Source organism: Nycticebus coucang, chromosome 12 (genome assembly GCF_027406575.1).
Source record: "Nycticebus coucang isolate mNycCou1 chromosome 12, mNycCou1.pri, whole genome shotgun sequence".
NCBI lineage: Eukaryota > Metazoa > Chordata > Mammalia > Primates > Lorisidae > Nycticebus > Nycticebus coucang.
The window spans coordinates 53821844-53839984 of NC_069791.1; the positions used below are offsets into that span (position 1 = coordinate 53821844).

Here is an 18141-nt window from a genome sequence, read left to right on the forward strand (position 1 = left end):
GTTTTGTACTTTTACCTTGCACCTGTGTTACCTAGTTCCCTAAAAAAGGAACATTAAACAATTCTCCAAACTCCTGTACAACAAAGAACAGAAACAATCTCACAAATAAATATTAAAGGCAAGTGAAGAACTCAGAAAAACATTCACATAGTAAGATAAGAAAAAAATATTCAAGAATATTTTCCTACAAATCAATAGGAAGAGATAAACCTGTCGTCTTGAAATGAGCTAAAGATATGAACAAGCAAGTCAGAAAGGAGGAAATATGGACGGACAATGTTAGAAAACATTCCATGATTGGGTGGTGCTTGTGGCTCAAAGGGGTAGGGAGCTGGCCCCATATGCCAGAGGTGGTGGGTTCAAACCCAGCCCTGGCCAAAAACTGCAAAAAAAAAAAAAAAAAAGAAAACATTCTCTGATACTTGAAGGGATGGATATTAAAACAATAGTCTTATAATAATATAATAATTTTTGCCAGTCACTTTCCAAATATGTAATAGGAAATAATGAAATAGTATGGAAGGGCAAGTTGGTATAACTCCTGGAAGCATACAAAAAAGTGTTAACAATTGTTGTGCCCTTTGACCCAGTAATTTCTTTACTTCTAGGAATTTGCTATAAGGAAACAGGCTGTGTGTATAAAGCTTTATGTACAGGATATTGGTCACCCGTCCATTTTTTATTTTTTAACACAAGAATCTCGTTCAAGTTCCCTGGGTAGAGTCCTGTGGTGGCATAGCTCACAGCAACCTCAAACTCTTGGGCTCAAGTGATCCTCTTGTCTCACCCTCCTAAGTGGCTGAGACTACAGGCACCTGCTACCGTGCCCAGCTAGTTTTTCTATTTTTAGTAGAGATGGGGTCTTGCTTTGCTCAGGCGGGTTTTGAACTCCTGAGCTCAGGCAATCCATCCACCTTGGCTTCCCAGAGTGCTAGGATTACAGGCACAAGTCACCGCGATGGCCTACCCTGCTATTTGTAAGGGCAAAACCAACACTCCCAGGTTATTTGGCTTCAGGGCTTTATCTCTGAAATGAAAATTTCAACCCTACAGAAAGCTAGAGAGGATGATATAAAAATACCCTATTCCAGCCAGCTTGGTCCATCTTAATATTTTGCCGTTCATACTTCATGTTTTTGAAATGATTCAATAAATAAAACATGTGTGGAGAAATATAGTCCCTTGGTGCCATGCTCTGGATCTTCCCTTGAGGCAGGGGAGAAAAAGCAGAAGTGGATTCCGCCCCAGTAACTGCGCAGGCTGTGTCCAGGCAGTCTGCGATCAGCTAAAGATAAGCACGAAGTTACTCCTTACAACCCCACTGCAGCAGATGTCCCTGTTGTTTGTAGACACTTCAGAAGTTGTACATAGTAAAGTATTAACTTCTTAGATCCTCCATTGTCTTGGAGGATGGGCAGCCATGCTCTAACTGCAGGCGCCAACCTAGTCTTCTCTGATTCATGAGACTTTCTCATGCACATAAACCCAAAGACTGTATATAGGGGGAGGGCAGAAATTGGGTCAGGGGGCTTGGTTCTTGAGACACTCTCTTCCAACTGGTGCCTGAGAGTCTCTTTGTTTGTTTTTGTTTGTTTGTTTTTGAGACAGAGCCTCAAGCTGTCGCCCTTGGTAGAGTGCTGTAGCGTCACAGCTCACAGCAACCTCCAACTCCTGGGCTTAAGCAATTCTCTTGCCTCAGCCTCCCGAGTAGCTGGGACCACAGGTGCTCGCCACAAGGCCCAGTTATTTTTTGGTTGTAGTTGTCATTGTTGTTTGGCAGGCCCGGGCTGGATTTGAACCCACCAGCTCTGGTGTATGTGGCTGGCGCCTTAGCTGCTTGAGCTACAGGAGCAGAGCCTTGAGAGTTTCTTCGTCTGTGTTGGCTCCTGCAATACTCTCTTCCTTCCAAGAGGGGACCAGTGTCCTGTTATCACATCATGCATATTTGCTTTTACTGCAATTAATGTACTGTATTTACAAGCCATATTCTAGAGTTTTATTTTACCAACTCTTTATTTTAGAGTTGATGTTTAACTCTACACGAGTGGTATCAAGCTGTACATATCCTTTGATACTTGTTTTTGTTTTTTTGCTCACCCTTATTTTGGGAATTTTTTTCATGTTGGTACACCTAGATTATTTTTGAACTGCTGTTTGGTATTTCATAGGATGAAAGCACCACAATTTATTTATTCTCCCACTGAAGTATTTTTAGGTCAGTTGTTTTCATGTCTTGGTGACTACAGATGCCACTTCAGTAAACATTTTGTGCTTGCTGGTTTGTGCACATGCATGAAGGTTTCCCTAGGGGATTTGCCTAGGATGCAGTTGATACAGGGTTCCCCCATTCAGGGCTGAACAAGGACTTCTGTTTTCTCTAAAATTTTTTCTCCAAAAGTGTACTCTTTGGATACAAGCAAGACAGGAGAAAAGCAGTTTTGCTAGTATTTTCTGTAAGCTGGCCTCTTCTGCAGTGGACTCCCAGACACATTTGCTAGTAATATACCCATCCGCTAATTCACATTGAAAAAGCGTCTTCTGGGGTGGCGCCTGTGGCTCAGAGGAGTAGACCACCGGCCCCATAAGCCGGAGGTGGCAGGTTCAAACCCAGCCCTGGCCAAAAACTGCAAAAAAAAAAAAAAAAAAGAAGAAAGAAAAAGTGTCTTCTGTTTGCCAAGTCCAGGCCAAATGTAATTCTCAAGACTTCTCTATTTACAAAACAGTCTATAACCCCCTAGACAAAAGACTGGGGACTTCCCACATGGTCTGCCTGAGGCTCTGGTGCCTTTTATTCCTTCCGTATTTCTTTCTATCTAATAAACCCTATCCTTTTTTTTTTTTTTTTTAGAGACAGAGTCTCACTTTATCACCCTGGGTAGACTGCCGTGGCCTCACACAGCTCACAGCAACCTCCAACTCCTGGGTTTAGGTGATTCTCTTGCCTCAGCCTCCTGAGTAGCTGGGACGACAGGTGCCTGCCACAATGCCTGGCTAATTAACTCTATCGTATCACTGATCTGTGTGGTCTGTGGGTTTACTGTAGAAAGAAATTCCATCAACACAGTTGGAGGGCTATAAGGAAGAGCATCTTTAAATTTAATAGATATTTCCACATTTTCTCCAAAATGATAACCATTGGTCCTCCTAACAGCAGCAAATAAGAATTCCAGGAGGCCCTCGTCCTTGCCATCCCAAAGGGTAGATAACTAATTGTGGTTGTATTTAGCATTTCCTTGGTGACCTGTGTGGTTGAATGGTTGAGTGGTTTTTTAAATGTTTACTGCCAGTTGGGTTTCTTTCTTTTCACTAAATTGCCTTTTTATATCACTATCTATTGCCGTCAGATGGTTTGTTTATTTCCTATAGACAATTTTTTTCTTTTTTGAGACAGAGTCTCACTTTGTCACCCTCGGTAGAGCGGCATGGCGTCACAGCTCACAGCAACCTCAAATTCTTGGGCTTCACTGATTCTCTTGCCTCAGCCTCCCAACTTGCTGGGACTACAGGTGCCTGTCACAATGCCTGGCTATTTTTATTTATTTATTTATTTATTTTTTCACACAGTCTCACTCTGTCACCCTTGGCATCATAGCTCACAGCAACATCAAACTCTTGGGGTTGAGCAATACCCTTGCCTCAGCCTCTCAAGTAGCTGGGACTATGGACATGTGCCACTATGCCTGGCTAGTTTTTCTTTTTCTTTTCTTTTTTTTTTGAGATAGAGTCTCACTGTGTCACTCTTGGTAGAGTGCCATGGCATCACAGCTCATAGAAATCTCAAACTCTTGGGCTTAAATGATTCTCTTGCCTCAGCCTCCTGGGCTGAGACTACAGTAGCTGGGACTACAGCACCTGCCACAGTGCCCGGCTATTTTTTTGTTGTAGTTGTCACTGTTGTTTTAGCTGGCCAGGTTCGAACCCGCCAGCCTTGGTGTATGTGGCCGGCGCCAAGCCTAGTTTTTCTACTTTTAGTAGAGATGGGGGTCTTGCTCTTGCTCAGGCCGGTCTCAAATTCCTGAGCTCAAGGTATCTACCTGCCTTGGCCTCCCAAAGTGCTAGGATTATAGGCATTAGCCACTGTGCCTGGCCTTAACGAGATTTTCTTATGTAGATTCTCTTGAATTTTTCTAGGTAAACATTCATATCTTCAAATAATAACTATTTGCTTTTCCCTTTCTAAGCCGTGTATCTTGTAAATCCTCATCTTCCATCCTACTGTGCTGGCCTGGGCATTTCGTTTAATGTTGACCAGCAATGAGGATATTGGCACCCTTGTCTTGTTCTGGTTTTTAAAGGGAAGTGTGCTAAAAATATTACCCTTTTAGCTTAAGTGTGAAGTGTGCTTTGTTTCTCAGGCCCATGACACTACTTTGATTTTGTAGGTTGCTAAGGTATTTTTGTTTATTTGTTTTCCATAAAGGGGTATAGTTGACTTTGGTAAAACTGAAAAGATTTCTACTTTTCAGTTTTTTTAATTCAATCATTTTTCCTTTATAAACTTTAAGTTTATATAATTAAGTACACATTGATTTATAATTATATCTTCCTAGAACACTGATCACCTTTTTATCCTCTCTATTGCCAATGATGACTGACAGTAATAAAATAAACTTTTCCTTAGTCATCATTTACCTTTTCCTTTCTTTTTCTTTTAGTCTTTGTGCCTTTATATTTTAGGTCTGTCTCTTGAACACTGCTGGGTTGTGCATCTTTTTAACACAATCCAATTTGATTATATGTCTTTTTCTGGTTGATTATTGATCAGTTTGGGTTTTTTTTTTTCTAGACAGAGTCTCAAGCTGTCACCTTCAGTAGAGTGCTGTGGTGTCAGAGCTCACAGCAACCTTAAACTCTTGGGCTTACGCGATTCTCTTGCCTCAGCTTCCCAAGTAGCTGGGACCCACAGGCACCAGCCACGATGCCTGGCTATTTTTTGGTTGCAAATGTCATTGTTGTTTTTTTTTTTTTTTTTTATAGAGACAGAGTCTCACTTTATGGCCCTCAGTAGAGTGCTATGGCATCACACAGCTCACAGCAACCTCCAACTCCTGGGCTTAAGCAATTCTCTTGCCTCAGCCTCCCAAGTAGCTGGGACTACAGGCGCCCGCCACAATGCCCAGCTATTTTTTTGGTTACAGTTCAGCCGGGGCCGGGTTTGAACCCGCCACCCTCGGTATATGGGGCCTGCGCCTTACCGACTGAGCCGCAGGCGCCGCCCTCAAATGTCACTGTTGTTTAGCTGGCCCGGCCAGGCTTGAACCCGCCAGCCTTGCTGAATGTGGCCAGCATCCTACTCACTGAGCTATGAGCATCCAGCCAGTTTGGATTGTTTTGTACTGTCTTATTTTACACTGTTTTCCCTGCTTTTTCTATTTTTCTCTTAGGTCAGACTACTTTTATTTATTGTTTTTGCTTCTTATGGGCTCAAAATCCTACATTCAATTTTACTCTTTTAGTACCCCTCCCTCAAAATTGTACTGTGCAGACTAGCCTTAGGAAGTCTGAAGCCAAGATGACTTTTTTCTTTCTTCTGAGTAACATGAGGGCTTTATTACAGTTTCCCGTCTTAGTATTTTTGCTGTCTGGTATTCTGGTTCCATTTTATTTTTTTAACTGTCCAATTTATCATTGTTTCATATAATCACTACTAATATTCCACCCCCCTGCATATTTGCCAACTTCATTGTTTACCTTTTCTTCTGGCATCCTTTTTTGGGGTTTAACCTCCTTCTTTAGTAGGTCTTTCAGAAAGGGCTGTGAATGTTAAACCCACTGTTTATTTTTCTGAAAAACAAACAGCAAAAAAAGTCTACATTCTCCTAATTCTGAACAATGCTTTAACTAGGTAGACCACATATCACAGTTCCTGCCTTCCAGGCCTCTGACCTTGCCCTTACAATTTCGTGTGTTTCTTCTAGATTACCAGCCTCCATGTCCAAGGGCCAGACGCATTGAGGAGTTAATGCCCTCAGGGCAGCCTGACACGGACTGCCCATTAGCAGTAGATGGGGGAACACCCCTGCTCTCTGGCCCAGAGTGGGAGAATTGGGGGGCCTGTGCATGTTCCCCCAGACTTTGCTCACAGGATTAAGCTTCATTTGCCCAGTTGGTGCTGGCTTAATAAACATTTTTCACTGGCTGGTTTCTCTACCCCATATCACGTTCCTACTTCCCTGCCAATGTTTCCTGCCCTCCCAAATAAATTATCTGCACTAATGCACTGAGGGTCAACTTCTGGGACTTTAAACTAAAACTGGGCATATAGGATTTTGCACGGACAGACGTTTTCTCTCAGCACGTCCCTTTGGATCTTCTAATTCTATCACGTTTCTTAACACTTCTCTCATGTTTTTCTATTTCTTTGAGCAATTTCCTCAGACTTATTTTCTAGCAAATTTTTCTCTTTTCTGTTTTTTTTTTTTTTTGGAGACAGATTCTTTTTTTTTTTTGTAGAAACAGAGTCTCACTTTATGGCCCTCAGTAGAGTGCTGTGGCCTCACACAGCTCACAGCAACCTCCAACTCCTGGGCTTAAGTGATTCTCTTGCCTCAGCCTCCCGAGTAGCTGGGACTACAGGCGCCCGCCACAACGCCCGGCTATTTTTTGGTTGCAGTTTGGCCAGGGCCGGGTTTGAACCTGTCACCCTCGGTATATGGGGCCGGCGCCTTACCAACTGAGCCACAGGCACCGCCCTGGAGACAGATTTTTTTTTTTTTTTTTGGTATTAAAGACCAACAGCAATAGTTTATTGACCAAATGTCAAAAGGATTAATCTGTGGGATTTCCTCTCTCTCTATCTCATACACATACACAGACACTGTAGCTTCCTTGATAAATGGTTGGTAATTGTTGTGGTAAATACTCCAGGGCATACTATTTTTTTTTTTATTTTTTATTTTTGGTTTATTTATTTATTTTTTATTAAATCATACCTGTGTACATTAATGCAATCATGGGGTACAATGTGCTGGTTTTATATACAAATTGAAATATTTTCATCGAACTGGTTAACATAGCCCTCATGGCATTTTCTGGTTTTATTTTTTAAGCCTTGTATTATTTGACTTTTAAAAACTATAATTTCATAAACATTTATATGAAATTTATTTAAAATTTAATGATATTATTCCAAAATTAAGTGAATGAATTAGAAAGTGTCCATAACAAATTATTTTTTCAATTCAACATGGCAGAAGGAATGTGCAATATGCAGTAAAGAGTTAACACAGCAGGTCTGACTGCCATCTTTTAAAGACCTGCCTGCAAGACTGCATACGTCTGGCATCTGGAAACTAGGATTTTGGAAGGCTTCTCACCACCCTAGCTGATAAGAGTGGCTCGCTCACTATGAATAGAAATGATAACAAAATAATTTATATTCTCCAAGATACAGCTTTCTTTCTTTCTTTCTTTTTTTTTTAAATTTATTTATTTTTTTGTAGAGACAGAGTCTTACTTTATTGCCCTGGGTAGAGTGCCGTGGCATCACACAGCTCACCGCAACCATGGAGACAGATTCTTAAGTTGTTGTCCTGGGTAGAGTGCCGTGGCATCATAGTTCACAGCAACCTCAAACTCTTGGGCTGAACTCCTCTTGCCTCACTTTTTTTCTATTTTTAGTAGAGACAGGGTCTTGCTTTTGCTCAGGTTGGTCTCAAACTTGTGAGTTCAAGCAATCCACCTGCTTTGACTTCCCAGAGTGCGAGGAGGTTGCCCAGCCTTTACTATGTATTTTCATTTCTGAAAGTTCTTCTTCAGGCCAGACACAGTGGCTTGTGCCTGTAATCCTAGCACTCTGGGAGGCTGAGGAGGGTGGATTGCCTGAGCTCAGAAGTTTGAAACCAGCCTGAGCAAAATCGAGACCATGTCTCTGAAAATAGCCGGGTATGTTGGTGGGTACCTGTAGTCCCAGCTACTTGGGAGGTTGAGGCAAGAGGATCACTTGTGTCCTAAGAGTTTGGGGTTGCTGTGAGCTATGATGTCACAGCACTCTACAAAGGGCAACAAAATGAGACTCTGTCTTAAAGAAGTTTTTTTTCAATTCTTTTCTCATTATGTCTTTTTTTTTTTTTTTTGAGACAGAGCCTCAAGCTGTTGCCCTGGCTAGAGTGCTGTGGCATCATAGCTCACAGCAACCTCCAACTCCTGGGCTCAAGCAATTCTCCCGCCTCTGCCTCCCAAGTAGCTGGGACTATAGGCGCCCGCCTCAACACCTGGCTATTTTTTGGTTGTAGTTGTCATTGTTTGGTGGGCCCAGGCTGGATTCGAACCTGTCAGCTCTGGTGTATGTGGCTGGTGCTACAGGCACCGAGCCATCATTATGTCTTTTTAAAAAATGTTTTCATCTCCTACTTTTTAGTCTATTATAATTTGCAATACTCTCTTTTTTTTTTTCATTGTAGTCTAATCATTTTATTATTTGAAGTTCTTAGAGGTCTAATCCTACTTTTGGTTGTGACTTCTTATTCTTGCAATGGTAGATTGTTTTCTCAAGTGCTTTAAAATGTGAAATTTTGAATTCAGCCTCAAGAAAGCTTTATTTGTGAGTTTCATACGTGACCTGAGAAGAAGATCACATACAACGTTTTTGGTAGATTTGTGCTTGTTTCTGCCAGGAACCTCGGGTACTGAGACTACTAGCTTGGGAGTTCTTGCACTATGTTGTAATGTGAATTTGAATCTCAAACTTGCGTGAGTGCAGGGCTACCAATTCTAAAGAAAGACTTAATTTTCCCATCTCTAAAATCGATGGGGATAGACAGCTACTTTGTCTTCTATGTTGGTGGGTGGATGTTTCTCCTGGTCCACCCCTTGGAAGATGTTCCCCTTCATGGCTTCGGCTTTTTGCAGGGGTCCCAGATCTAGTTCTCTCCTAGGTCAGGGCCAAGTCTCCTTTCCTGTCCATGCGACGTTCAGCCTGTAGCCTGGAGGGTACCCAGGTTGGCCGAGCCCCACAGGCCTGCGCCACTTAATGCTGGTTTAGGTTCTTCCTCTTCCCAGCTGACCTTGGAGATATTCCAAGGCTCAGCTATGTCTCTAAAGAACATTCGCTGTATTTAACACAGAATTTCAAGATATTTTGTAAAGGGAAGGTTTTCAGGTTATTGAATTAAAAAAAAAAAAAGAAAATGGGAACTCTTCAGTGCCTTTCCTGCCAATTCTGCCTTGTACTGTTTTTCTTCCTTGGGAGTGTGCATCTTCCTCTCCTGGGTGGTACAGGGCGTGGTGGGTGTGAGGCATGTGGGAAGGGCAGAGTTTGGGGACATTGTGGCTTCTCAAAGTCTTAGAGCAGGTGGTGTCATGGAGAAGGGATGAGTTGGGCTTCCATCCCTCAACCCGGCTTGAGCGGCTCATCTTAGCACCTGGAATCCCACCAGGAGACAGTCACTTCCCCCTGCCCCTGCCTATTGCATCAGCTACTTCTTTTAGCAGGAATTAGTTTAGCAGATAATGTTGAGAATTAGGCTTTTTGGAATGGGAAGTTGGGAAGAAGGAATGGGATGTGTGTGTGTATGTGTGTGTGCCTAAGTTCAGGGGAGGAGTTAGGTAAGCAGAAGTGGGGTGGAAGAGTCTTTGAAATTTAGAATTATAGGAATCTAATCATAACAGAAGTATTAGAACCAAACGGCTGCCCTTACCATTTTATAAAGGCCCAGATGTGTGGCTGGGACCTTCATCTTTAACCTGTCCATTATTAAACTGTGGCCAGGACCCAAACTGATTGTTTTTGTTTGTTTGGTTTTTGTTTTTGTTTTTGGCCAGGGCGGGGTTTGAACCTACCACCTCTGCCCTTCCCACATGCCTCACATCCACCACTCCCTGTACCACCCCAGGAGGGGAAGATGAACACTCCCAAGAGTGAGAAAAGAATTGAAAAAAACCTTTTTTTCGGATATATGGGGCCAGCACCCTACTCCTTTGAGCCACAGGCGCCATCCCAAACTGATTGTTTTTGTCAGGGGCCAGCACCAGATCGTTCCTACCTAGGGCGGATAGGAAGTGTTAGTGCTCTCCTTCCTCGAAATGTGGCAGCTAAATTGGCTCAGGTTGAGGTGTTTTTCCTAAAGTCCCTGGAGTCCAGCCCTGGGAGCCAGATCAGGAAGCTCTGTTGATTTAGGCTGATCCTTCCCTAGCCGGGATCAGCCTACCCTGGGACAGATGGCATTCCTGGTCATCCTCTCTGTGTGTGAGGCACTCACACAGGGACAAATGTGGGGACAAAAGTGGGGACACAGGAGAGTGAGGGTGTTTGGGGAGGGCAAGGCCATTCATTAAGACAGCTGCCAGGAGGTCTCCCTCCAAACTGTTCAAAGCCTTATCAGCTTGGAGGTATTCCTAATACTATTTCCTTTCATTGTTTCCTTTTGGTAATTATGGTCAGGCCAATGGCAGCTCACAGCTATTGTGGTGAGGAAAGGGGGAGGTTGGTGGACGTCACAACTTGGGCTTTATCTCCGTCAGCTGTGGGGCCTCCCCAGCCCCTGTGCTACGGACCAGCAGGAGAGCTCCGTCCGGAGCTGTAGCAGGCCTGAGTCAGCCTCGGCAGTTGCTGGGAGCATGGCCTAGGTGTGGCCACATGCACCATCGTGCAGCTGCTGAGTTTCCCAAGGGACCCTGGAGACACCTACAGCCCCCATTTGCAGGGGAAGGTACAGTGTTTTGGGAGGAGAGCTGCTTCACTTGTGGGAGAAAGAGGCAGGACTGATTCCTATCCCTGGGAGCTGGACTAGAAGGGCTTTGTTTGGAGGGTGACTCAATTCAGCAGGGACAATTCTAATGTCCCTTCTCCCACTTGCCTCTGGGGGTCCTGTGGCTACTTTTCTTTGAGCAGGGGGTTTTACTGCATGGTAGTACTTCACGTGAAGGAATTAGAATGAGCTTCCCCCTCACCTCTGGGAAACTTCTGTGAGCAACCAGCGCACCTGTGTATTGGAAGTGGGAGAGGGGCACCTGCTCTGAGACCAAGACTCGTCCATATCTGATATCACAGCGTTCCTTCCACAGATATATAATAAATTGCTCATATCTCTCTTTTGTTTGGTTGGATGGGGCATTAGGTAGGAAAGGAATCACCCCCAGTGAATCTCAGATGACAGATTAAGCACTTCATTTAACAAGATTTTTCAGAGGAGAAGAGCTATGGCAGGGGTACTAAGGGGCTTGGGGTGTGCTCTGCCAAGCAATTGTTCTTCTCTGGTGGGGAGGCTTGCAGTGGGGAAACTTGCCTGGGCTCCAGGATGTGCGACTCCTGTCCATTTATCAGATCAACTCAGCAAACATTTACTGAGCGTCTCCTGGGTACTGGGCACTGTGCCAGGCAGGGGCTAGGGACAGAAATGAGGGAGACACCCTGATCTGGAAGGTACAGGCAAGGGGACCAACAAACAAATAGTCAATTGGGGGTTCCTGAGCATACTCCAAGTTTGGGTGTTTCTGTGCGGACACAAATGAAATACAGTTTCTTCTCAACCTGTTGGTTGCCAGGCATGGAAGGATGAGCAGGCGGGAAGGAATGGATGCTGCAGGAGGGCAGGGACGGGAGAGGAGCAGGAGGGGAAGGCAGGGCTTTCCTCCTCTGAGCTGGCCCTGGGCTTCTGGAGGCAGGTACCCAATTGCCAACTCATGGCAATGCTTACTCTTGGGCCTGGCAGTGACCAGGGGCTTTTCTGGGGGATCAGAAGCCCATGTTCAAAGGGGAGATGGGGGCCAATGATGACCAGTCTTTTCTCCTGCTTTAGAAGCATGTTTTTCCCACTTCACGCACTGATAGGAGCACGTACTAGCAGCCATCTATCTGGGCAGCAATAACCAGCTCATTTCTCTTGCTTCTCTGCAGATGATTCCTGCCAGACTTGTGGGGGTTCTGCTTGCTCTGGCCCTCACTTTGCCAGGTAGGTACTAAAAGGCTTCCATTCCTTACTCCCACCCCAGGGCCATTTAGAGTAATCCCCTTCTGGGAATAAGCAGGTGTGTCTGGAGCTCACCTGTGTGCCCATCCCCATGGGAGGCTCATGCCAGTCGCCTTTCATGAAGGTTCTGCAGAGCCCCCGGCCCTGCCTTGTGTTCCTCAGAGACAGCACGCCTGCAAAAGCCTTACTGGGAAATAGCCGAAGAGCTGTCCTGTGTGATGCAGCACAGGTGGGGAAGAAGGAAGCCAAGACTTGGATAGATGATTAGTTTTAGGAGGGATTGTAGAGGTCATCTCGTAGTACCTCCCATGGTACAAATGAAGAGACTGAGGATCAAAGAGGAGAAAAGGCTACTCCAAAATTTCAAGATCAGATCTCAAGTTCTCCCAGGTCCCAGCCCACTTTCCACTGTACTGCCTTTCTTCCCTCACTGAGATTCTGAGTCTGGGAATGACAGAAGGAGTCTTCTCACCTTGAATTGTCTCTAATTAGACCCCTCAGGTTAGCAGCATTCAGCCTGCAATCCACAGGTTAGTCTGTGAAGAAATGTATATTTGTCACACTCTCTGCATCTTTCTACCAGGTGGGCCTGTGCCAGGGGACCCAGAACACTTAGAGGTTTACCTCTATGATTCCCCACCTGACAACACACACACACACACACACACACACACACACACTCATGCACACACAGAGTGAGGAAGTTAACGCATGACCCTGGAGGAGTTAATACATCACGGATTTCATACAGCAGGCACACAGTCTGATCTATTGAAAATTTAATCTTCTCAAGATATACTATCGGATTTACAAAGATCTTCACTGCAATCTACTGATAATATTAAAAAATTTGGGGCAGGCACGGTTGCTCACACCTGTAGTCCAAACACTTTGGAAGGCCAAGCCAGGAGGATTGCTTGAGCCAGAAGTTTGAAAACAGCCTGGATGACCTATCAAGACCCCTTCTGTATAAATTTTTTCTTCCTTTTTTTTTGTAGAGGCAGAGTCTCATTTTATTGCCCTCTGTAGAGTGCTGTGGCGTCACAAAGCTCACAGCAACCTAAAACTCCTGGGCTTAGGCGATTCTCTCGCCTCAGCCTCCCGAGTAGCTGGGACTACAGGCACCTGCCACAATGCCTGGCAACTTTTTTTTTTTGCAGTTTTTGGCTGGGGCTGGGTTTGAACCCACCACCTCCAGCATATGGCACCGGCACCCTAATCCTTTGAGCCACAAGTGTCGCCGGCCATAAAATATTTTTAAAGAAGTTAGCCAGGCATGGTAATGCACACCTGTAGTTTTAGCTATTTGGGAGCCTGAGGCATGAAGATTGCTTGAGCCCAGGAGTTTAGGCTACAGAGAGCTATGATGGTGCCACTGCACTCCAGAACTGGCAACAGAGTGAGGCCCTATCTCAAAACAAAACAAAACAAACAAAAAAACTTGGAAAAATGCTAAGAACTTAACAATAGGGGGTTGTACTACGCATATTTAGATGCACAATATGATGTGGCAACTAAAAATCATGTATTATAAATATCTCCAATGGCATGATGAAGTCTTTACAACGTACTGAGAAATAAACAGATTATAAATAGTTTACATAGTATGGTCACAAATTTTTAAAAAATCCACACTGTCCATATGCTGTAAAACATTTAAATATTAACTCGAGTTATCACTGGGACTAGGTTACAGAAGATTTTGCAACTTCTTTGCATTTTTTTCCCCTGTATTCTCCAAGTTTTTATGACCATGATTATATGTCAAAACTCATAGATTTTCAAAAAAACTGGTCTTTCATTATTGATGAGAGTTCTGGGTCCTATTTGGGGGCTGAAAGCAACAGCTTTAGTCTTATTTAGGATCTCAAATACCTTCCCACAGCCCAACTTCTATCAGTGGCAGCCTTATTTCTTCAAGGCCAAAGAGGTTTGGGCAGGTGGTCTCAGCGGTGCTCACCTTTCCTCCAGGGACGCTTTGCGTGCAAGGGAGTCGCAAGTCCTTGTCAGTGGCCCGATGCAGCCTCTTTGGAGATGACTTCATCAACACCTTTGATGGGAGTATATACAGCTTTGCAGGACACTGCAGTTACCTCCTGGCAGGGGACTGTGAAAAACGCTCCTTCTCACTTCTTGGTGAGTCCTGGGCACTGCATGGGGGGAATTCAGACAGGGGGCTGGCTGAGCTCAGGCTGGTGTGTGTGGAAGGATTCCTCACCTCAGGTCAGTGCCTGAGCTCCAACACTGCTGCTAAGAACACAGAAGGGAACAGCCCTTGGCTTCCCTTGGCTTCTCCTGGGACTCTCCCCACTGGAGCCTGGTGGGATGCAGACAGTCTCCATGCTTTTCCACTGGTTGTATCCATAGCTCTGGGTCCAGGCAATGCTCTGGGAGCTCCAAAGCATCCAGAGAAATGAACTACATCATTCTGTAGACTATGTACGCTTCTGGCTAAAAGAAAGACTCATTGTTTTCTTGGTGGCCGGCAAACATCTTCAGAATATTGCTTATGTTGGGCACCTCTTGTGCTCCTGCAAAGTACAGGTACCTGTGTTGTTTCAGCAGCCCCACAGCAGCTCTGGCATGTAGGTAGGATCACCACTCTTTTAAAGATGATGAACCAAGACCTACACTAGCCTTTAGTGCAGCTTTAGTGGCAGGAGATTGTATAATCCTTCCAAGGCCTGGCAGATGATGAAAGGAGGAGCTGGGTTTTGATCCCAGCATCTCAGGTTGGAGGAACCTTCTCTGTACTAAGGGCAGAGGACACTTGCCAAGGCTGGGAGAGGGGCTGGAAGTGGTGATGGAGAATTATGTTTTGGTGACCTCTGCACCCTATGAATTTGCCAGATGAGTGTGATGTGGGGATGCTACAAAACCTAGCAAAGTTGAGGGCCTCAGTGTTGGGGAGTGGAGAGAGAATGAACAGACTCACACCATTAAAGAAGTTTTCGTGACACTTGTTAAAGCCGGTAAGGAAGACTTCATTCCAGAGGGACTGCTGCAGTGGGGGTTTTGTGGTAGGAAATGGGAGACAGGGCTCAACTCTGAACACAGCAAAGAAAGTTAGGGATTTAGGCCCAAGGAGCAGGGTGGGGGTTGGTGATGGGAAATTACTAAGAGGAAATCTTGGGGGTAAGGGGAAAGAATCCTTGACAGGATTCTTGCTGAAGGCAGGCCAGAGTGAGTGGATATCAAGGGTGGGTGGTCTTTGCTAAGCTGACCCAGTGGGATTCTTGCTAAAACTGAACTAAACAGGTCAAGGCCAGAGCCCAAGGTCAGGAGAGGGTGCATAGCAGACTGACTCAGTTGAGTGAAACAGGGCGTCTTTGGCCACATCCAGACACTTATGGAGACTAGGCTGCAGGGCTCCGGGGCTGTCACTCCATCAGCCAACAGTATGGGCACATTGCATCCTGTGTGTCTAGCACTGGGCTTGGCTGGGTGGGAGCTCAGCAAGCTGACAGTTGGCCACAGCTTCCCTAGCTTCTTGGCCTCTCCCCAAGGCTGTCTTTGCCACCTGCTTGGACTCTGCTGGGAAACCTCTAACACAGTGACTTCTGGGTGCTGCCATTGCTCCCACCCTTCTGTGAACTTTGCAAGGGAGCTATGTCTAGCTCATCTTAGTTTCCTAGTGTTTAGTTCACTGGGGTCTCTGTCAACCCTGAATGGGGCCAGGGATCTCTGAAGCATGGTGATCTCTTTGTTGTCCTGAAGAAGATACATACAGGGGCAGTGGCGTGTGAGGAGCCTGGGGTGAGGGGGCTGTGGCTGGGCAGAGAGGACAGGGGAGGGTGCTCCACACAGTGGGAATGGCATGAGGAAGGGGAGGAGGCTGGGTGGCGAGTGTGCTCCCAGCAGGGATTAAGTGGGGAGATCACTGGGGCTGGAACAGTGGTCCCCAAGCCCCAGCCTGCATCAGGATGCCTGGAGGCCTCACTCCCAGAGTTCTGACTCAGTAGATCTGGAAGGGGGCCCGAAGTGTTCATGTCTAATACTTTCCTAGCTGCGGCTGCTCTTAGACTGGAGACCAAATTTTGAGAAGCCAGGACTTGAGCATAGTGGGAGGGTAGGCTGCAGGTTAGGGGCTCGTGATCTGGGAGGGAGTCTGTTTCCATCCTGCAGGGTCTGAGGGGCTAGTGCAGAGAAGGGTCCAGAGGGAACTGGTGCTTTGCCAAGATGGTCCTGACAAGGAGAGAGGCGGAGGTAGGGTAGGTGGCCTTGGCCATAGTAACCAAGAGGGAGATGAAAAGGGCCAGAGACACCCCAGGGCACCTGTGGGGCTCCCACCTAGCAGCTGGGGAGGAACTGAAAAAGCAGCTGGAGGGAACCTTCCTCTCCCCATGAAGTTGAAGACCCTGGCCCTCCTGCCTTGGGTGGCTCCAGTGTGTAATTTAAATGAGTTTCTCCATTTTAAAAATCATAGTGGGCGATGCAGGTGCTGTGCTTCAGATGGCTCTGGGGTATCAGTGAGGCTGGAGGGTTAGAAGTGGCAGGAGGAAGATTCTGAAAGAGGAAAGCACGATACCCCCCCCATGACTGGGCTTCGGGAGAGGTTTCAGGGAGCGGCCTAGGGAGGCACTCTGGTGCCCTGGAGGGCTGCTGTCTTGACTCCCTGGTCTGCTTTAGTGCAGCTCTGCTGTGGACTCCCTGCCCTGGCGTGAGGCGTGTGAATCATAATGTTATCTTAGTCCCAGGCAGAGTTTGTGTACTAGGCTTGGGGAGCCAAGCCAGCATCTTGGAAAAGTCCCTTCCCTCTAATAAAGCCCAATTCCCGATCCGTCTGTTTCTGGATGACCCTCACAGTCAGGGAGGTGCAGGCCACGCTCCTCCCTGTGGGCTGTCACTGCCACCTCTTCCAGGAAGTCCTTGGCCATTCCTGTCCAGCACTGGGCACATCCACCTGTGCTCACTGGTTGGTTTCCATCCCATGAGACTTGCTGCTCTGCCCCCAGCGGGAAGCGGCAACGTGGAAAGCGCTGCAGTTGGAGTCAGAACACCTGTGTGCTCAGCTGCGTTTCCCTCTGCCCCGGGCATCCTCAGGGCAGTTGCATAGTCTTAGCTTCCATTTTCTCATCTTGAAAATGGGGATACTGTGAGGATCCAGTAAGACAAGTTATCTGAAAGTGTGGTGTGTTACCCAAAGCTGAGTTTTTGAGAGTAGCTGACGTAACACAGGATGTTACTTGTCAGCTGGACGTGTACTTTGCAGAGACCAGGGGCTGTCAGTGGCCGGGGAGGAGTTCGGAGGGCTGTGGAAGTACTCTCTTACCTCAAAATGTCTCAGCGACAGGCCTCTCTGGTTCATTATTTTTTTCATATAAATAATTTACTCTTCCTAAGTGTCAATTTTCCTGGAAGTTGTTGGCCTAAACCAGGCTATGGTTCAAACATACTTTAATTTAGAATGACTTCACTTCCTCCAAAACCACACCACTAAATCATAGGGGATAGGGGACTACTTTTCCTATTGGTGGTGGTGGTGGGGTGTATGGGAGGAGAGGAATGATTTGCAGGAGGTGGGCTGGCCCTGGTGCTTCAGGGGAGCCAGGGTGCAGGGGCTGAGCCCAGACCTTGGACCTGCACTTCAGTGTACATGCCGAATGACACCTCTCTTCCGTTGTTTTCTGATGGCATCCTGTTTCCTTAGCACTAAATTGTGAATTCACATTCCTGTCTGAGTGTCTGTGGACACTGTTCACATCCTGGGTAAAGTGTTTATGTCTGTGCTTGAAGGATCACCTGGCGCAAGGGGGAGACCCTTTCCCTTGACCCTGGGTCAGGCAGGCTCCAGGGTCCAAGCCCAAGGCTGCCTGTCTCCTGTCGTCAGTACAGGGGCCAGAGAGGGACTGCCGAGATGCTGGTCACTACTCCTTAGTAGGGACTGTGCTTCCTAAGCCACAGCTGCAGGGTTGTGCTCTCAAACCAGACAAGCAAGAGGCATAAACAGCCAACAGTCTGCTGAGTCACTTCCGCAGCCAAGGCTTTGTTTCTGTCAGTAAATGGCGGGGTCAGACCAGATCCCTGTTCTTCAGAGTTTGGATTGAGCATCTCCAGCATCAAAGCACAGGCATGAGGGTGGAGTGTTCCTTGGAAATGCACATTCGGGAGTTTGGTACTAAAGCCGAGGAAGTGCCCAGGTCTGATTCTGGTTCAGCTACCACTCTGCTGCTGAGGGTCCCAGGATGCCTCTCAGTCCAACAAGCGGGACAGGGGCTAAGTGCCTCAATTA

At 46.3% G+C, this 18141-nt stretch overlaps 1 protein-coding gene across 1 annotated transcript in view; it reads left to right on the forward strand.

Moving 5' to 3' along the window:
• The first annotated feature begins 10456 nt into the window (after positions 1-10456).
• Positions 10457-18141, forward strand: part of VWF (von Willebrand factor) — a 167687-nt gene continuing 160002 nt past the window's right edge. Inside the window, exons 1-3 of the mRNA XM_053554967.1 lie at positions 10457-10649; positions 11837-11891; positions 13881-14045. Coding sequence (XP_053410942.1) covers positions 11837-11891; positions 13881-14045 — 220 coding nt within the window. The 5' untranslated portion in view covers positions 10457-10649. The remainder of the gene's footprint in view (positions 10650-11836; positions 11892-13880; positions 14046-18141) is intronic.